The sequence below is a fragment of the Castor canadensis genome, chromosome 10, assembly GCF_047511655.1.
Source record: "Castor canadensis chromosome 10, mCasCan1.hap1v2, whole genome shotgun sequence".
In the NCBI taxonomy this organism is placed as follows: domain Eukaryota; kingdom Metazoa; phylum Chordata; class Mammalia; order Rodentia; family Castoridae; genus Castor; species Castor canadensis.
Window position 1 is genome coordinate 85,514,055 of NC_133395.1, and position 21,519 is coordinate 85,535,573.

The 21,519-nt window shown below is 46.5% G+C and overlaps 1 protein-coding gene across 2 annotated transcripts; it reads right to left on the reverse strand.

Moving 5' to 3' along the window:
* Positions 1 to 12,802: 12,802 nt before the first annotated feature.
* Positions 12,803 to 19,041, reverse strand: Shisa2 (shisa family member 2). 2 transcript variants are annotated; one of them, XM_074043759.1, is made up of 3 exons: positions 18,343 to 19,041; positions 17,614 to 17,695; positions 14,419 to 14,854 (listed from the first exon to the last, which is right to left on the reverse strand). In XM_074043759.1, the coding sequence occupies exons 1-3, from the start codon at positions 18,674 to 18,676 to the stop codon at positions 14,560 to 14,562; spliced, it is 711 nt and encodes a 236-aa protein (XP_073899860.1). In that variant the 5' UTR covers positions 18,677 to 19,041; the 3' UTR covers positions 14,419 to 14,559. The 2 variants fall into 2 exon arrangements, with proteins under 2 accessions (XP_073899859.1, XP_073899860.1); XM_074043758.1 differs by lacking the exon at positions 17,614 to 17,695 and having other exon boundaries at positions 12,803 to 14,854; positions 18,343 to 19,028.
* Positions 19,042 to 21,519: the final 2,478 nt, after the last annotated feature.

Genomic DNA, 21,519 nt, shown 5'->3' on the forward strand with positions numbered 1-21,519 from the left:
AGAGGGTCTAGGAGGCCACAGTGAGTTTTCATGTCGACACTCAAAGAATTGTGCCTAGAAAACCTTCTCTCTTCTGTAACTCATCTAAGCAGCCCTGTGAATTGAGATGGGGCGGTTCAAGCATTCTATCAGCATGAAATGTTGACATTTTAGCCTTTTTTCCTCCTCCATTGCTAAGGATCAAACCCAGTGTCTTGGGCATACAAGGCAAGTGCTCTGTCACTGAGCTACACCACCCAGACCAACACTGTTAGTTTAAAGAAGGAAAGAACACCTCTATCTGTTCTCCATAGGTTACAGGCTCAGCATTCCTAATCTGAAAATTTGGAGCATTTCATGCCCCAAAATCCAAAACTTTTTTGTTTGCAGTGGTAATGAGAATGGAGCCAAGGGCCTTCCCATGCTAGGCAAGTGCTCTGCCTCTGAGCCACATCCCAGCCCCCAAAACCCTCAAATCATGAACTCGACATGAAGCCACAAGTAGAAACATGGGTCCATACCATGAAGCTTCATTTCATGTACAAATTATTGAATATATTTATAAAATTACCTTTGGTAATGTGTCGAAGGTGTATCTGAAACAAATGAAATTGGTATTCAGATTTGGGTTCCATCCCCAAGATGCAAATATTCCCATATCCAAAAAAAAAAAAATCTGAAATCTTACACACGTCTGCTCCCAAGCATTCCGGTACAGGACACTGACCTGTATCACCACAGGGGATAACCCCTCACCTACCAACACTGCCAGCACCACACACGTTCAATCCCGTGCACAAGCATTAAGCATTCATTTATTAAAAGTAGGCTACATCCATAAATAAAACTATTTCAAATAAAGACTAGTCCTAAGGTTCCATCTTCACTGCGGTTAACTATCCTGGACTTGAGATTCCAGAGTCACAGCTCTTAAAGGAAGCGCACAGGCTGTCTCCCAGAGCCCAGTCCTGAGCCAGAGCGCTCTTATTACAGCCATTTACAAAGTTTAATGCCGCTCACACTTCCTCATCTACTCTGAAAAAAAGTGTCTTGCTTTGAAATAATCTTAAATCAATTGCAGAGAAATCCTTTCTGACCCCCGCCCTCCCCCTCGCCCACACACACTTTTCCAAACAGTGGGTCTTGCACACGTTTCATGCAGTTAATCCAGCCCTGGGCTGAAGGTGCCACATGGAGGTAGAGCACTTGCTAGGCACACAAGCACACGTGAGGCTCAGGGTTCCAGCTCCAACCCACAAAATCCTTTCTGCTCACCTGGTTGCTTCTAAATCGCTTGAGTGTCAGGAGTGACTGGCTGCCCAGCACAGAGGTAAAACAGCCATCGGCCACAAACACAGGCGTTTCACTCGTTCCCTTCCCGGGCTCCTTGAGGACAGCTGCCTGCCCTTTACTTACAAAGATGACTGCAGGAGAAGCTCTTGACTTTGCCTAGGTATCACATTTAAAATTGGACGGGGATGTGGGAAGCGGGTTGGGAGCGACCCTTACTCATTTATAATAAAAACCATCTCTGAGCAAATGAACTTAATACTTTAGCTGGAATCCCACTTTCCAACTTCTTTGGTGAAAAGCCAAAAGACTCCACAACAGAACCCGCCCTTGTGTGTCAGGCTGCTCTCCCAGTCACGTGAACCTAAGGGTGGGACACACATACCTGAAGGTTCTGAGGGAGGAAATGAAGTGGATGCAGAGATGCAGGAATATAGAAGTGAGTCACCTTTTGGCGTGGGCGTAGCCCAGTGACACAGTGCGTGCTTAGCATGCACAGGCCTTGGGTACCATCCCCAGTCCTCCTGCCTCACAAAAATTCATCTTCTAACCTTGGAAATTTGTCAGAGTAGCTCCAGCAGTGTCATGCAAGGTTTGAAAAGGCCTAACCTATCTCAGCCAGAAGTCTGAGAATCAGGAGCCTTTCTGCTGAAACTTCTAAGCCTCTTGCTCCTGAGGACAGGCCTCCACCGGCAGGCAGAGGCTGGGAGCTGAGCTGGGGAATGCAGTTAGAGCAAGGCCTGTGCCCAAGGCCAGTGGATGCTCTTGAGTCCCTGGGTCCTAGAGAGCTGCGGTTTGGGGGGCTATCAGATGCCCTTCCTTGCTACTCTTTGGGAAGAGTCTCACAAACACTGGAGATGTCCTGGTGAACCACACAAAGTCCCCACCACATGGAACCACATTCTAGTGGAGGAGACAAATAAACGAATATGTACAGACAGTTCCCAGCTTCTGGTGGTCCCACTTAACAGTTTTTTGACTTGGTGACGGTGCAAAAGCAACATGAAACCATATTTGGAATTCTGGGTTTCATTTTTGCTGGGCCAGCACCATGCAGTGTGATACTCTCTGGAGATGCCCCACGCTCATGACGGGGATGCCAGGCCCTGTGGTGTGTGGCTGAGCCGGGATGGTTGGAGGTGAGATTCATGACATGCGTTTTGGCCTAACCATGTTTCAACACTCTTTATCCTATGTAACCCCATCGTAAATGGGAATGTCTGCAATTGGACATGGTGTCCTGCAATGCCGGGTGGGTGGGTGGCTCTGTCTTCCTCAACATCTGCCTTGAAGAATCCCTTAGAACTCTCCTGTGACTTGGATTTGTCCTGTTGGCCATACAAATAAGTGTCTGGGATGAGGGGATGATACACCCTCTTTTCTTTTCCATCCATGGCACTCTGTTCACCAAAGAGAATCTCTGTCCCAATTGGATTCAAAGTCTATTTAAACATCCCAGGTTCACCCTGTCCACTCAAACTCTGTTACTTGCTCTCCCTGCTTCTTGATGATGGCTTAAATTCTTCCCCCTCTTGGAGGCTCCTCCTCTTCCATGTCCCCTTCTCTACCTGTGATCACTTCACCTGAAGCATGGGGGCACTGAAGCTCATCCTTATTTGTTATATGATGCACCTTATATGTGTGACCAGAAGATTATAAACTTCTCCACAAGGCCTTGTTCCCACTGCAGAGGGCAGCTCATATAATGGAACAAGCATTGAAGCAAGAGTGCCCTGAGTTCAAGCGTCATGACCTTGACGCACCCTTGCACTTCTTCCATGCCTTATTCTTATCACTTGCACGCCCAGCAGTAGATGCTCTCCACTTTCCTCGTGAGGCTATACCAACAGGGCAGACAACCATCCACAGTGGCACATCCACATTACTTGTTGAATGCTGAGACACTTGCACACCAATTCTTCTTGCCAGTAAAGGGGCAGCTGGGGTGAACACCACCTCCACCACCTCTGACCTTCCGCAGTTCAGCAGCAAAGAGGTAATGCCAGCTTGCCAGGGTCTCCTGACCCGACAAACACTGTCCATATGACTCATCACTGCCCACTATCTTGCAACTTGAAAAGTGTTTTTAATATCGTTCCTTTCGTTCTGTGACTATTCAAGGTCTTCTGCTATGTGCTAAATATGTAGAAAAGAAAGGAACCCAAAGAGCTCTGCATGGCAGGGAGACCAACCTGCAAATACACTGACTGTAGCCAAAGAGTGGTCTGTTACTTACGATTAAGCAAAACCTACTTCAGAATTTAGTGCCTTAAAATAACAGCAGGTTCTTCAAAATGGTAAGCAAAATTACCAAAGGATTCAGCCATCCCACATTTGAGCAGACCCCGAAGAGCTGAACTTGGGGTCTCAAAGAGATATTTGTGCCACTCTGCTCACAGAAGCATTATTCACAATAGCAAAAGGATGGAAGCTGCCTAACTTATGTCCATCAAATGAGGGTGAACAGAATGTGGGACGTGGGAGCGATTGGATATTGTTATTCAACCTTAAAAAGAAAGGGAATTCTGACATTTGAGGACATTATGCTAAGTGAAACAAGCCAGAAATAAAAAGATAAATATAGGATTCCCATTTATGTGAGGTACCAAGTAGATTCATAGGCAAGAAGAAGAATGGTGGTGCCAGGGGCTGCGATGGTGGGTTTTGGAGAAGTGTTTACTGGGCACAGAATTTCAGCTGGGAAGCTGAAAGCATTGTGGAGATGGATGGTGATAAAAAAACATTCAGCAATATGAATGCACTCCATGCACTAAATTGTGCACTTAGAAATGGTTAAAGAAACCCCAGTGGGGGATCTTAATCTAACCTTGGTGCTAGAGGTAGCACCTTTGGAGGGTGATTAGGATTAGGTAAGGTCATCAGGGTGGCGCTCCCTGGTTCAATGCTGGTAGCTTTATAAGAAGGGGGAGAGACCAGAGACACAGACACCTGCGCACTCTCCTGTCTCTCGCCACGTGAGGCCAGCAAGGCCAGCACCAGTTGTGTTTCCAAAACTGTGAGCCCGTGGTTATAACCTATTCAGTCAATGTCATGCCATCAGCAACAGAAGACAGACAAACACAGTGTATTTTACCACAATTTTAAAAAACAACAAATTAAACAAAGAACATTTATTTTTTTCTTACAAATCTGCCATTCAGACAGGGCTTAGCAAAATGTCCGTGATTCTGGGACCTGAGCCAAGGCTGAATGTGTGTCCCCTCCCCCAGACTTACACATCCGATGTGATTGGGTCTGAAGATGGGGTTTGGGGAAGTAACCATGACCTTGGACTTCCAACCTTCAGAATGGAGGGAATCAATGTTAAGTCACCCAGTCTATGGTGTTCTGTCCCACAGGTTGGGCAGTCACACAGACTATCTGGGCACACTCATCTCTGCCTTCTTCTCAGGGCCTCCTGAGGCCTCTCCACATGGTCTCTCTGCTACAGTGGCCTCAGGAAACTGGACATGTTAAGTGGCGATTCAGGACTCCAAGAGTGAGTGTCTCAAGTCATAGGAAAAGACTGAGGCTCTGAGGTCTGAGCCTGGAAACTGGCCCCTCTCACTACCCCAAATTCTGTTGGTGCACAGCTTCCAAGCCCACATAGGCGAGGGGAGGGGTGATGCCCCTCCTTCTGCACAGAAGGAGTTTCAAAGGATTCATGGCCACGTTTGTGATAAGGAATGTACATACAGGGCTCTATAGTGACGGGTGACAAGAGACCTCTAGGGGAGGGGGAGCTGCATCCACACGGATGCAACTAAAGAAACAGGTCTCATAAAGTTAATCAGAAATGCTTCGGTGGACACTGTCCATGGTGGTGACAGTACCTTGAACTAAGATGAGGTTTGCAGCAACTTCCCCATTCCTAGGATATAAGGTGAAATAAGACACAGAGCCGACTCCCACCCTATTTAATTCACTGAGGGACTCTGTGCCACTGATCTGGGCATACACGCACCAGTCCACCAGGTGTGCATGCATTTTAGGAGCCAAGCACCCTGCAGGTGATGTCCAAGGCGGGGCCGATCTCACTCTGCATTCTACTCTGTGACAAATTAAGCCCACCCACATACATGGGACATCACTGTGTGCAATACACCCCAAAATGGATTGTCCTCTAGATGTTCCAACATTACCACCTCATTTTCCTCCAACCATAGAGATGGATGTGGGCTCGGTCGCCATCCATCTAGCAACTTCCGTAATAGCCACATTCTGAAAAGGTAGCTGAACCAAATGAGGTTCACATGCAGCTCAATGAATGCTTGCTGAATGACTATTGACCCGTAGATATTGAACAAGGGGTCTTCCTGTTCCGATTTACCTAATAAGCTATATAATTTCTTAAATTTGATGTTTGCTTGTAATCCCAGTTACTCTGGGAGCTGAGGCGTGAGGATATCTTGAGCCTAGAAGTTCATCTGGACAACATAGCAAGACCACATCTGAAAAAAGTGGAGAGGAAGAAAGACAGGGAGGAGGAGGAGGAAGAACTCAATAATAAAAGCTAGGAAGAAGCCACTCCAGATCACACTTAGCCTTACAATTTAACTTTGGGACAAACTGGGCTAAGGCGGTAGCTCAGTGGTCCAGCACTCACCTAACACATTCCAGGCCCTAGGTTATGACCTCAGTGCCACCCACCACACACACACACATGCACACACATGCATTCGCTCACACACACATGCACGCACACACGCATTCGCACACTCACACACATATATGTGAACACACATGCTCTGCATCTGTATCACCTTTCAGAGAATCCCAGAATAAGGAAAACAGGACTAACATTTTTACTCTACCTCGGGCCTTGTTAACTGGCTATTTGAAGAGTTTTTTTTTTTTTTAACCAAGGAAAAGCCTGTGTAACCAAATCAAGAGCAATGTCTAGTTGTATTGGATGCTATATCTAAATAAATAATAAATAATGGCATTGCTTTGACCTGAAGACATTTTTCAGAAATTCCTATGAAATTCTTAAAATCTTTTCTAACCTCCACAAACACACAAGCCAAGCGTAGCAGACGCACGTACTAGAGCCTGAGGGGCCGTAGAGATGAAGATGGATTTCTACCCTCGAGGAGCATTTCGTCACAGGGGTCATGTACATAATTAGATACAGTACCAGGCAAAGTGACACAGGGCACAGGATGGCAAGGTGCCTGAAGGAAGCAGGGAGGGGCCTGTGCTCCCATTGGTACTGCTTGTTGATTTAAAAGGATTCTTGGGTAAATGGAAGCAGGTCATCAGCTTCTGCCACAGTAGCATGGACCCAAGACAATCAACTTATAGAGAGGAAAGGTTTATTTCGGCTCTTGGTTCAGAAGTTTTAGTCCATAGTCAGCTGGTCCATTGCTTTGGGGCCGGCACTGGGGCTGTCTGTCATGCTGGGGAGCAAAGGGCACAGCAAACAACTCACCTCATGGCGGAGCACAAAGAAGAAGAAGAGGGCCCGGTCCTAGTTTCCCCTCCTGACTGGAAGACTTCCATTGGGCTCTGCCTCTTAAAAGATTCTACCACTTCTCAATATTGCAAGTTTGGGGACCAAGCCTTTAACTACATGGCCTTTGGAGGATATTCCAGGTCCAGCCATAGCACAGAGGAACAACAAAGACCACTTAGAATGTGGGTGGGTGAGGTTTTAAAGATGCTTTCAAATTTAACCAACAAAACCCTAACACCTGCCTGAAACCAGAGTCCCCGGAAAGCAACCTACCAAAGCAATGCCGTACTGGGAGACAGCTATGGTGCCAGACATCCTCGTGTGGCCACACTTGATCTGCACAACAGCCCCTTGTGCAGGTGTTTCTGTGAGCCCCCGCTCCCTTTTTTCTTTTGAAACAGTGTCTCACTATGTAGCCCAGGATGGCCTCCAACTTCTAATCCTCCTGCCTCAGCCTCCTGAGTTCTGAATCACAGCTGTGCATCACTATCTCAAGCTTCTGTGAGTCTCCCTTCAACCAACTGAAGCTCAGAGAGGTTTCCTAAGTAGTCACAGAGAAGAGGGATTTGAATCCAGCTCACACCCTCAAAACCTGGGCTTTGCCTGCCAACAACATCCTTCTAACATGGACCTCCAAAAGGACATGGGCGTCCCTGTCAGTGCAGCTGTCCACAGACTACTACTAACCACAGTTCTGGTGGATCATTTGAATGCATGAACTGCTTTAAGTTCAACCACTGACTTTATACTTGCCCATAGTAGGTGACACATACCCGCAGCACACCTCAGAGAGAAGAGGAAAGTCATTAAAGAGGAAGTCACAGAAGATCAGCCCTGAAGTGGCCCTTCCCCTTGGTCTGCAGTCTTTCTGGAACCTGGATCCAGTCAGGGAGGGCACGCTGCAGGCTGGAAGGCTCCAGGGGAACAGCCACACCAGGCGGGTGGAGACAAGGGGATGAAACTAGATTTACAAAAGCACAGTGCAGAAAAATAAGGCTGAAGGACGGGGGCATCACATAAAGAGGCACTGATTCAAGGGACAGAGAAAGCCAACTCTGTCCAGGTCTCCTAGGCAACCCCAAAACTCAAGGCATTTAGACAAACCCAGGTAAGACAGAAACACTATTGATTTGTTATTGGCACAAAATAAGAAAATTCTCCTCAGGTAGTTCTAAGACTCTCTCTCTGCTTGACACATTTTGTCAACATAGATTTCTGTGCTTCCCTGTATTAAACAGATTAAAAATATTTTAAAAGAATTTAAAGTATGTTCAATGGAAGCCATTGGCACTGTGCTATGTGTTATCGTTTTGTCCCCCCAAGAGGCAAGGTTACAGAGAATACTCAGGTATTCAGCATTCATCCTAGACCACCCCACAGGTAATGGAAACAGTTCTCGTTGGGGTCCACAGAGCCACCTACAGCACAAGCAAAGTCAAGCTCTGCAAACGAACAGGGCAGGATGCGCACCCTTTCCTGCAAGTTACGGACGGCAGTCAGGGTCTACAGTTGTCCAGTGTCCCAAGTAAACAGTGGATTATATAAGATACGGTTTTTCCAAATGATGGTTGAAATTAAGATGCAAATGTTTATGTGTAAAATCAGTCTTACGGCTACCATCATTATTTTTTTACCCCATTATCATCTTTCATTTGGAAGGTTTCTTTTTTTTTTTTTTTTGGTGGTGGTACTTGGATTTGAACTCAGGACTTCACACTTACTAGACAGGCACTCTACCACTTGAGCCACTCTGCCAGCCCTGGAACTTTTTTTAAAGCATTAATTTTTAATTTCTTGTTCTCTATTTGAGTCTAAGTCCCTTCAATTCTGGTATAAATGTTGAAGACATTCTGAACATTTAACTGTGAATAGAAAAATGACCCTCTGAGTCAAATACCTACAGAATGAGATGGGCAGGAGGAGGGAGGGAGAGAGAGAGAGAGAGAGAGAATGTCCTCAAAGCCCAACCATCCAAGTAGGTAGACGCAGAGGACTGTGGTTGAGCAACGGGGCAGGGTCTCTTCACGCGTGGACACACTTCAGTCCTCTCCCTTTGGGAGTCCACGCTCTTCCCTGGTGTGTTCAACACTGCTGCCACCACCACTCCACGTCTTAAGAGTCTCTCTGCTCGATACCAATACCCTTGTGACATTGGGCAGCTTCTTCAGAGGCTCTGCTTGTTCTCTTGTTCAAAAAGCAAGAGGAATAAGCGCAATGGGGGCCACATTTAAAAAAATTCTAGAAAGTTCTCTGAGCCATTACTGCTGATACATTATTTGCTTAGTGGCAGTTAATTACTGCAGGGCTGGCTGATGCCAAGAGGCCGGGTTTTTGTCTTAATGACAGACAGGTTGGACTGCTATGTCTGTCTGTCTGCCCATGGTCAGTCCCCTTCCCACACTTCACTAAGCTCCCTGCCATGAGCACAGGTCTGCCCTGGACGTTGCCGTAAAGAACCATCCCACACTTCAGTGGCTCCTTTTCTGACTGAGTCAGGACCAAGCGAAGTGAATGGCAGCCACAATCGTGCAGCCCACTGAATTTCTTTGTCATTTAGGAGGCTCAAGCAAGTCTGCTGGCCCACTTTAATGAGTCACTGGTGGGAAATCACACGAGCAGTGAAAGATCCCTGTGCTGTCGCTAGGTGGGGGCCAGATGGCGAAGAGAGCCTCTGTTCCAGTTCTTTTCAGTTCCATATTTATTTATTTATTTTTGTGTCATACTATTGTTTGAACTAAGCCTTGCACTGTCCTGTTTGCTTCAGTCAGGGTCTCACTTTTATGCCCAGGTCCTCCTACTTAGGTTTCCAGGACAGCTGGGATGACAGACATGTTACCACCCCAGCTTTTATTGGTTGAGACGGGGTTTTGCAGTTTTGCCAGGCCGGCCTCAAACCTCGATTCTCCCTATCTCCATCTCTTGAGTAGCTAGGATTACAGTTATGAGGCACTGCACATGGCCCTCTGGTCTCAACTTTGAGCATTGACTCAAACTTTCTCTCCAACTTTGGTGTATTTTGAACATCTGCCTTCACTGTCATCATAACGTTCATTCTAACCCTTATGGCTTCCTCAGGCAATGCTTCTGAGGGAAACCTAAGTCCTAATTTGTAGCAATACAAGGAAAACACAAATCACAGAAATCATCAACTGAAACTGTGTCATCTTGAAATAATGAGCCTAAGGTAAATTATTGGCCAGCTTGTGGGAACTTGATCAGAACTGGAAGGCTACAGAAGGCACACGCTGAGTAAAGATGTCAATCGTGTTTACCAGTTGGGATGCTTGGAGCCAGGAACAGAGTGGCTGAACAAAGTCTGAATGATGAAGCGAGGCGTGCTTGATCATGACATTAGGGATGCATAATGCTTCTAGGAGAAGAACTGGCACACTGACTGTAGCTGATTATATTCTGCTATGAAAAAAGTGCGAATGGGCCTGCAGCATATTGGGTGGTGAATCCTGAGGTTAGCTCAGATTGGCCTTTGATTCGATCAAAGGACACTCAGTTCATTTCTGCTAATGTTGAGATGAATCATACTTGGCAAGAGGTCACCTTGGCATAATCAATCATGTGAATTCGTGGGGTAAATTCAGTGTGGAAATGGTGAAGGAATTGTTTATCAATAAGAAGATGGTTAAGAGCTAGTGTTACTTCATAGGAAATTGTGCAATGGCTCAAAGTGCTCTAAGAAGGGCACATTTAGAATTGGACACTTGTTCTGGTTAATAGAATAGAGTGGATGGAGAAACTGGAAGTTCTAAAGATAAATGCCTATGTTCATATTGATGAGAGGTTGGGTATAGGATGGGGATTCATGTAGAATCAGCTAGTGGAGCAATTGTAAACTGGAGGCTAGAGGAAGTCAGTGGATAGATAGATTCTTTAATGAATAACTTTATTACATTGGTGACTGGTTGAAGGAGTCCATATGGGCCCATAATATTTGGGCCTTTTTGAAGTTGTATGTATCTGAGTGTAAGAAAAACTTACAAGGGTTATAAATGCTATAGCTAGTAGGATTGAAAAGATTAATATAAGAGGACTGATTATGAGTGTTTATATTAAGAAGAGGAATGGAACCTCCAACAATAAGGTTGTAAGTCTTATGCAATTATTGGGCTCTGCCACTTCATCAAGTCCTGTTCTTGGACGGGGCATGGGGTACCACTAGGTTAACACTGTGTCATCTGTTGAGTTGCAGACTCTTTATGAAGTAGGCCTCATTTCTCTCCTTCTTTTGCACTGCGAGAAATTGGAAATAGATAGAAACCGACCTGGAGTACTCCTGTGTGAACTCAGATCATGTAGGACTTTCAATCACTGAACAAACAAACCTCTAATAGCAGTTAATTGGGATGTCCTGATCCAACATCAAGGTTACAAGCTCTGTTGTCAATACGGATTAGTAACTTGGTCCCTTGTTCAATTTTTGGATCAACTGATGATCAAATTGCTTTGACTTGAGAGGTTGTTTTGTACTCCAAGGTTACCCCAAGCAAAAATTTTAAACCCATACTGGGGGATAAGGGTTATTAACGTGGAGAGGCAATTTCAGCTTCATAGGGTTTTCTTATTTGTGGATCCTTGCCTCTTTACGGGAGGCCAATTTCCTTGGTTAAAAGTAAGAGCTAGGTAAACCCTCATTAAGCCATTCATACAAGTCCCTATCTAAGGAACAAATGATTACCTTTGCACAGTCAGGATGTCACAGCCATTCAACATATGTCATATGTTGATATGATGTATACATTCATCCAATCATTTAGAGGTGCTAGGGCTAGAACCCAGAGCCTTGCACGTTAGGCAAGTGTAACTACCACTGAGCTACATCCCAGACTGATATTGATGTTTTAACTTTTCTCCTACAGTGATAGCAGCAGAAAGATAGCTGTGTGATTTCCACAATAGTCAACAGACAAGCTGCTTAGTTTCTTCTCCCTTTCAAAGATCTGATCACTCTTAGAAGCAGGCAGAGAATCCCTTGCCAAATATCATGACCCTGCAGAAAATGGGCAACAGAAAACTATTTTTCCATCAGTAAATGCTCCCCCTTTTTTAACAGACCATAAAATATTTCTCCTGGGTGCAAATTATACCTTATAGACTCACAATTTTGTATTTCAATGAGAGCAAGGAACGAATACTAAAACTAGATATTTGAAATTCTATTTTATCAGCTAAATTTCTCTGGGTTTTCTCTCCAAAACTGAGAAGTTCTTCAGTTGCTTCTAATGATTTTATGTGTTTGGAACTGGGTAGAAACTCTCATTTCATTTATTAGCACACACTTCTCTTTAGACACTACATAAAAAAGGAGAAAAGATTTGATGATCTCATGTACCAGAAGCAAGCACTGCCCATCACTTTATCTTAAAAAGGCTGCCAAGAATATCAAAGAGGCAACTCCTGTACCACGTAAGGGACTGATGTCAGGTACGGGACTGGCCACCCATGACCCACAGACCAAATCTGGCTTAGGAGAGGTTTTATCCTTTGAAATGGTTGGGGGGTGGGGTGCGTGAAAAAAATGACATTGTGATGTGCAAATTCTAGGAAACTTAAATTTCAGTGTTTATAAATAAGGTGTAACTGGAACACGGCTTTTCTCACTTGCTGGTTTTTCATCATCCATGGCTGCTTTTGTGCTATTTGCAGTTTAAAAGCTCCTAAAAGCCAAAAATATTTACTTTTGGTTCTGCACTGAAAAAGCTTGCCAAGTCCTAGGGTAAGCAATTTTTACAGTCCCTTCAACTCAAAGGCTCTAGGAAATTTACTTCCTTAGGTGAGCAAGAATCCTTAATCAAAACAATATAGGGGACACACTTTAGCCTGATGACATCATGATCCCCAAAGAACTGTCTTGGGTTGTTAACATTTGCCACAGAAATACAGACTACTACTCACTGACTTGCATCTGAACTTCCAAGATATCAACTGATTTTTAAAACAAGGCTCTTGGTTCCAGAAAGCAGTATTGATGAACTTTAGTAGTTCTAGTCCCTTAACGGGCTTATTAGACCGTCTGAAAAATTATCAATTACAGTGAAAATAATACAATAAAAACTCTACTAGGAATTCAGAGTTGATGTCATAAAATATTTATTAAAAAGTAAAATGACTTGCCCCTGCCTTTGGCTATTAGACAAAGATTGAGTATCTTTGTTGATACCAATTGCCAAAAAGGCTTAACATTACTCAGTTATGAGGTGACAGACAGAAAAAAAGATAGCCAGCTATAGATACAAATGTGCAGGAGCCATACTTTACAATGATTTAATTACTAATCTTGGTTTTGCTAGCAGTTGGAAATTTACTTACACATAAACACCTTTATAAGGAAACAATACACAAATTCACTTGAATTTAGTAATTCAAAAGATTGGCAATTAATACAGTGCTTGTTGAGGCAAGAACAAGGAAAGCAGTATCTCATTGAAAAGCTTTTCTCTTGATTTAACAGTCCCCATTGCTTGAAAATGAGACTTATGATTTGCAATTCATGTCTGAAGTTTAAATTTCACCCCAAGTCTTGGAATAGGAGCTATACTAAGTCTCTTTGTAACACACTTCTTTGAATTTTTGTAAACTAGAACAAGAAAATGTTTTATCAGATCTAGGTAGAAATACTGATCTTTATTCCTATCTGTGGTAATTACCTGCCCTCACCACTGTATAGACAAGGGGATCTGAACACCAAACTGAATGAAATGTCAAGCCATAACCCCATGGCCAAATCAAAAGCAACTCAGAGACTAGCAGGTAATATTTTTAAAAAAATTACTTCTCAGATGTCACTATAAGGCCAGAAAATTAAAAGATAATATTAAGAAGTGAATGAATGATTTTATTACTACCCATCCTCTACTTTAAGATTCAAACAATTCCAGAACTTTGGGATTTTTAAGTAATTATACAATTTTTCTCAGTCTCTTTTTAACATAGAAAATCACTTTGTAATAAGATCTCTACACAAGGTAAGCAAAAAAAAAAAAAAGCACAAAATAGGTCAAAAGCACAAAAATGGACAAAATATGTATCTTTTTACAATGAAATTAAGATGTACTGTGGAGCACTGAGATTGACGACTGATCTCATAGAGCTCAATCTGCTCTCTTTTTCTAAAATTGTATTATACACGTCTTCCCTTCAACCTCAGATACTTACTTAAAAAAAACCATCCCTGGTAAAAGGGAGCTCATAGGCATTCTGGTCTTATGCAGTTACAAACAAAAACAAAATAGTATAATGACATAATAAAATCCCTTAATCTATCAGTTTATAAAATTCTTTTGCTAACCACACCTCAAGGGCACTTGGGGTTCAAGTGTTTGTCACATTGTCACTAACAGCACAGGTGGCAGTATCACAGATGTGTTTTTCTATCATTAACAGTGATTCCCTGGGAATCACATACACAGAAATCCTGATTCCGAGTGGTCTTCACGCGGTTTAGGGCAGATGAAGCCATCCAGCAGCCTAGTGCCAGAAACACCTGCCACCTCCATAGACTTCCACCTCAAGAATCCGTTTTGGTCTTCCTCAGACTTACGAAGGACCCCTGGCGGTGATCTGTGAGCTATACAGTCACCGCAGGGTACATCTGTTCACTGTTGGTGTGAGGGAAGGAAGGCTGAACCTGCCTAAAGCCAGGCTGTAGGCCGTCCATGAAAGTGGGCACAGGTGTCACGGGCACAGAGTCGTGCTGTACTGTGTAGCCCACATATGGGGGGTGCAGGTACTGTCCCTGATGTGGCAGGATCTGGGTGGCCTGCTGGCAATTCAGCACAGAGAAATTCGTGGGCATGTTGACGTACACATTGTTCATGGTCCCCTCAGGCAAGCAGCAGTTGGTCTGTGAGCGTGTAGGGGGTGCCCGGGCCCCTGAGTTGGCACTGGAGCTGGAACTGGCAGCAGTGCTGGACTGGCGAGAGGATGACCCCCGGGAAGTGCTGGCACTGGGGATCATGGGGATGGTCTCCATCAGGCGGCTGCCCCCTGGGGCCCGGCTCTGCTGGGGCTCCTGCTTGGGCCGAAGACATCTGCAGCAACAGGCCGCCACCAGGGACCCCAAGATGATGAAAGCCACGAACACTGACCCGACGATGAGGAACGGCACATAGATGGGGACTGCAGAAAAGGACAGAAATACAACGTTACTATTTGCTGTAAGAATGTCTAAAAACTGGAGACTGGGGATGAAAGGGACCAATGTGACAGTGATACTCAGAATCAAAGGACCTCGAGGGCTGGGTTGCTCACGTTAGCAGTGACAGCTGTGCTGACTCAGCCAGGTGCTCAGGAAAGGTGCCCAGAGCCCTGAGACATGGCAGATTGGCCCAAAAGCTAAACTGTTGATATTCACAGTTAGATTCCCAACTGCACTGACTCAGACTGACATCCAGCTGGCAAAATATGGGTGTTATGTGAGGTCTCAATGATTCCAGCCATGTCCTCTGTGCCCAGAGGACAGCTGTTGGGTCTACGTAGAAATGGTAAGTTCAAAATTAAGTCTTTCTTTTTTTTCCATTTCTTGAAAACTTTTGTTTTTTTTCATAGACAGAGAAAACACCAATTTAGGTCAGACTTTGAGCCACTATGATTTCCAAAAAGCATTCAAGGCGTAAGATTAAAAAAACCCAAAAACCTCCAGAAATCTCAAAGAAGTTGTCACAGAAGTTGAGAGTACAGCAGTGGTTTCCAGAGAGGAACAGGGATGCAAGGATAGGAAGGGCCTGGTGAATGGGGACAAAGTTACAGAAAGACAGGAGGAATCTATCTGGTGTCCTATGCCATAGGAAGGGTGAGTACCGTTAAAGGTGATGCGCACATATCCCAAAATAACCAGGAGAAAGGGTGCTGAACACATTCACTGCACAAGAATGGTAAAATTTAAGGTAACAGACATGCTAATTAACCCAACCGACCACTAATCTGTTAATTACACGAGTCAAACATACTCTATAAATATGTGCAATTACTATGCGTCCTTAAAAAATAAATAAGCAAAAATTTCCACACAATCTTGTGTAGCTGAAGTGATGGTCCCTGGGCAGCGGGGGAGGGGGGGAAGAGGGAGGGGGCTGGGGGGTCCTGAGTATGGAAAGGGGAGGTAGATGGTGAGATCCCGAGAGCCAGTGTCTGGAGGAAAGAGGCGTGTTATGCTGAGCGCCCTGAAGGTGGGCGGGGCAGGCTTGCTGACGGTAGGTAATACAGTGACGCACTGATAACAGCTTTAGAGGCAATGTCTACACAGCAGAAAACAAGGATCATCCTACTTGGAATGATTTTGTTCTGTTTTGGTTTTTGGTGATACTAAGATTTGATCTCAGGGCCTCAAACTTACCAGGCAAACCTCTACCGCATGAGCCCCACTCCCAGCCCCATGATCACCCTAGTTAGCAAGCAAGGCTTACTCTGAAAAACAAAACCATAAAACATAAAAATAAAAACCTCTTTCTAACAGCAGTAGTGAGCTCCACTTTAAGATTTACTTTAAAAAAAATCTTTTGGGAGCCACGGGGTGACAAATACAAAACTTTTACAAGCTGACACGCAGAAGCCTCTGAGCCACACTTCTGTGGACCCCCCTGTTCAAGAACCTGCTGTGTCTTCTGGTGTGCTCCTGCCTTTTTTTTAGGGCAGGGGATTGAACTCTGGGCCTCAAACAGGCTAACAAGTGCTGTACACTGAGCCACACTCCAGCCCTGAGTGTTTAACTGGGAACCACAAGAGAACAGGGATGCCCTGAGTCTTCCTGGCCACGCAAGGACTTGAGATGAAGCAGTGTTTTCAGGAGCGCACACCTCTGAGGTCAGATCTGCAAACACCCTTGACTGTTGCTGTTCCTGAACTTGGTGTTTTAGAAAACAGTATCCCGTGGAATCACGGAGAAATAATGAATCACAGGCTCACAGTAGAAGCTCTCCCTAGCTTCACTGCTGAAGACAGACAGTTCTATACAGTGTGTCCCTCCAGCTTGCAGGACTCTTGTCAGAGTGTTAGCATGGCTGCTCCAGCAATAGTACTGCTTAATTACACTGTCACTGCAGGCCAACTTTGGAGGACACCACAATTTCCTATACACGCTATAAATAGTTCGTTCTCTATGTTAGATACCAGCCCCAAATACATTATCAAGAAGTGAACAAACAATAACAGAGAAAAATTTCCTTACCTCCAACACTACAGCAAAAACTAGCTGAAACTAGTCTCCATCTACATAACGGGTTTTGGGGAGAATAACTGCTCTCCTTCCAGGATTTTTAATTAGAAGTATAAATAACTACACAAGGGGAGGGAATGCAGTACTGCTCTAAGCCTCTCTGGCAGGCTTAATTAGGCAAGTTGTCTTTCACCACAGAAGTCACAGGAGTTTCAAGGTAAAGAAGGATGAAGTAGAATGAAGAAGCCACCATGGACAAACATAAGCTGCATGAGAGGTGTGCAGCCGACTGGCCTGTCCACAGCCATCCCAACTTTTTAGAAGACCATTGACAAGCTTGACTTAACAGACACTTTTACGGTAGCAGTTCAGGCTTTGGCTCAGTCCAGGCTTTATTCCAAGGCCACACACTCTGCAAGGCTGAGCCTGCATTTTAAGATGGCACGTTTTCTAGAATTATCCTCAGTTTCTGCTCTTAAGATTAAGACAGCAGAACAATAGGCATGGTGTACTAATAACATCCTTGACTCCCAAGAAAATGGCACTGAAAAGAGATGTGTTTTACCAGGTGGGGAGGAGGTGGGGAGACAGCTCTATAAACTGCAAACTACCCAGCACCAATGCTCAGGCAACTCCCACACCCGGCTCAGGGTACCTAGAAAAATCATCTTGTCAACGCAAGGCTGCAGAAAAAGGAGGAGCCACCTCTCTGGAACATGCTTACCTTCTGTCTTCTACCCCTCCACCACCAGACCACACACCCAGGGCTATGGGTGAAGATCCTCCCCAGCAGCACTCCGCAGGCTCTGAAGAGTGGGAGGAAAAACAGTCTACCAACTTCTTTCACGGGTTTATTTTCCAACTCTGACTTTGGCAATTAAAAAAAAATAAAAAATTTAAAAAGCCACAAAAAGCAAGATGGGACACAGCTCCACTGTCACATCTATTAAGTGCCACGTGGTAAGAACAGGCCGGAACCCAAGAGGCCTGGGCAGGGGTCTCACAAAGTGCATCACTCACTGCCTGCTTTCTGATGAGCCTTCAAGAAAGTGCCCTTGCCCTGGCCAGGGAGGGGACACACCCTCCTCACCATTTCCTCAGTTTCCCCAAGATATTAAGCCCTTTGGCGTCAGACGACTAAGTGGGAGTATGGGTGCCAATAACCCTGGACAGAAGAAATTTGGGAGCTGCCGTAGGTGGGATTTTACTTGGAAAATCCAAGCCATGCCTTGCCACTCTTTATCTGCCAGGGGAAACTGAGGCCCAGGGCAGTGAACTGATCCTTCACTTTGCGTAAGTTGAGAGGAAAGGAATGCGGGCTCCGTTTCCTGTTCCCGGCCCTTTCCTGAAATCCCAGTGTTCCTTCAGTCCTTTTCCCTCTCCAGGCTCCCAGACCAATGCCGCCCAGGCCAAGCCAGCCGTCCTCCCCTTCCTGGCCCACGGGCCGCCTTACCTGCCGAGCCGTCGGGGCCGTCTTTGTCCGCCCGGCCAGGCTCGCCAGCGCCCTGCTGTCGGTCGTTGTCGCAGCCGCCCTGGTCCAAGCGAGCCTCAGCACTAGCGCAGCAGTAGCGCAAGGCGCAGCTGCCGCAGCAGATGGTGGCGTCGCCGCCGTCGAAGCGCTCGGGGCACTGAAAGCCGATGCGCCAGACACCCTGAGCGTCCAGCCAGCCGTGGCAGTACTCGCCGCTGGCCCGCGCCCCCGCCGCCAGCAACGCGGCCAGCAGCAGCCGCAGGAGCGAAGCGGGGTTCCTGCAGGGGGCGGTGGGCGCGCGGCGTCGGCCACACATGGCACCACCCTGGACGCGGGTTCCCAGAAGTTGTGGCCGGCGATCCCCGGACTCCTCGCTGCCTGTCCCTTACAAGGCGCTCTCAGCACCAGCGAGCCCCCTCGCCAACGCGGGGCTGCAGGGCCAGGGGCGCTAAGTCATCCCCTTCTTCGCCGGTGGCCCGATCCCCGCAGGGTCTGCCTCCACAGTGGCACTCGCAGTGGAGCTCTTGGGGGTGCAGTCAGAGCACCTTGGGGACTGCCGCGGGGCAATCCCTGGAGGCTTCACCCGCGACGGCGCCGCCCTCGCTCTGCATCCCCGAGGGGACACTCGCCAAAGCCGCTGCCCGCTGGGCACACCGCCGCGGACCTGCAGCCAGGTCTCTGCCAGATCGCCTAAGCCTAGGGATCCCGCGCGCGACTGGGGTGCGTCTCCCCGGCTCTATTCGCTTCTCGGGCGGCGCGAAACGGCGAAGAAGGCGGGCGGCGCGCGCAGGGCTCCGGGAAGCAAGTGCAGCGGCCGGCCGCGCTTGGACTCCTCGGGCCCGCGCTCGGTCCGCATGGCTCCGGCCGCGCCAAGCAGGCCGTACTCGGGGCCGCAGCTCCGACGCTCGACTCGGCGAGGCCGACAGTCAGTGGCACCAGCGCATGCCGTCCCGGGAGCGTCCAGGACGCGGACGAGCGTCCCGCGCGCCTCCCGCCGAGGGCAGTCCTGGAAGCGGGTCTAGGCGGTTTCCCCGCTCCCCAGCGGCAGCGCGGTCCCACGGGCGCCAGGAGCCCGCGTCCCGCTGCTCTCCTGCACTCGCGGGTGCGCTCTCGAGCGGCGCGCACAGGTGGGAGTCTTCCACGGAAGTTGCAGTCCCGGGGCTCCCGGAGCAGGGGAGCCACACTGCCGGCTCGCAGCCTCAGCCCAGTTCCTACTCCTTGCTGCGCGTTGCGCCCGGCTCTTAAGGGGCCGGCGGCTCCCAGGCGCGCATGCGCGCGGTGAGGGCCGCTTCCCGCCCCCGAACGCCTGGCGAACTCACAGCCCTTCACTTTGGGACAGGGTAGATGTGGCGGTGGCAGGCAGCAGCCGGAGAGGGAGGCGCAGGAGAAACCCTGATGTAAAGCATCCAGAAGCAAACAACTCGCGTAATGAAGATCTTTGGTCTTCGACATTCGTCTTGATTCTGCAAACTTCTCAAAGGATTATAGTTACTTCCATTTCAGGGATGATGAATGCACTGTGTCACTCCGCTGCCAGCTTCCCTGTGCTGACCGCAGCGTCCCAGCGGTGGAACTCAAGCCAGTGGGGCTCGGATCGGCTCCAGGCTCCATTACAAGACCCATGAGCCGAACTCAGCAAGGCATCACCGTTTTGGCCTGTCTCGGTAATCTGTGTCAAGTTATTATTTTTTCTATATTTGGGTGTGGCGATTATCAGATTCCCTCAAAAAGGTGCCTCCGTCCAACATTTGGTCTCGGTGGTTTAGACAGCTGCAGCCAGGAAGAGGGTTCATACACACTAGAGATTTGGCTTTGCTGAGGAGAAATTGATAGCTTATGTTTGAGGCGAAAGAACAGGTGCTGATGCTATTAAAGAGGCAGCGAGGGTTTTGTTAAAAGGAACTCTGCCCCTTTCCCACAAGGCCAAGGAGTTGAAGGATCTGAATTCCAGACCCAGCCCTCCAGTTCAGAGTCACCGTGTTCTGCTAGTCTCTGTTGTTCCTCATCTATAAAATGGAGCACAGGATGCGACCATCACTAAAGGCTCTTCTAGGTCCATGACCACAGAACACAAAGCAATTTTATTGCTGGTGGAGTGGCTCAAGTGGTAGAGCACCTGCATAGCAAGTGTGAGGCCCTGAGTTCAAACCCCAGGGCCACCAAAAAAAAAAAAAAAAGACAAAACCAATTTTATTCACAGCAAAGACACTTAAGGGAAGCCTCAGACTCATCCCAGCAAAGTCAAGTTAAAGAAAAATCCAACAAACATCTGATTCTTTTCAGTGCAAGTATTGCACTTCATTTCCTTGAAGACAAAAGTTTTTTTTTTATTTTTAGCTACATAAAATTATATATGTGTTAATTTTTCTTTTTGCTTTTTGCAGTACTGGGCATTAAACCCATAGCTTTGTGCCTGCTAGGCAAATGTTCTACCACGGAGCTACATCTCTACCCTAAAATTATATATTTTAAGTGCATCACTCAAATTTTATTAGTGTATAATAATGGTTTCCCCGTGGTATTTCCAATCTTGCATATATTGTACCTTGATCGGGTCAACTCCTTCTATCGCTCTTTCTTTTCCCCATGTCCCCATTTTAACAGTTTTAGTGGGTTTCTTTATACCATCTTCACACATAGACACAATGTACTTCAATACTATTGACACCATCATTCATTTTCCCTCTGTCTCCCACTCATCCCCCAAAATGGTCCCACATTTATGTTCATGTTATATACACACTATATAAGTATACACACACACATATATACAGTTTCATTCAATTTTCCTGCAAACCACATAATTTCATTCTTCTTTGTGGCTGAATAAAACTCCATTGTGTATATATACCACATTATCTTTATCCAGTCATCTGTTGAAGGATGACTTAGGCTGATTCCATAGCCTGGCTCTTGTGAATACTGCAATAAACATAGGTGTGGTGTCTATTGTGTGCTGACATATACCCAAGAACTATCACCAGATCTATTTTTAGTTTTTTGAGAATCCTCCATACTGATTTCCCCTAGTGGCTGCGCTGATGTATGTTTCAACAAGTGTATAAGGGTTCTTTTCCCCTCCACATCCTCAGCAAAAATTATTGTTTGTGGAAGCGGGTACTGGACTTTGAACTCAGGGCTTCACCTTTCTAGGCAGAT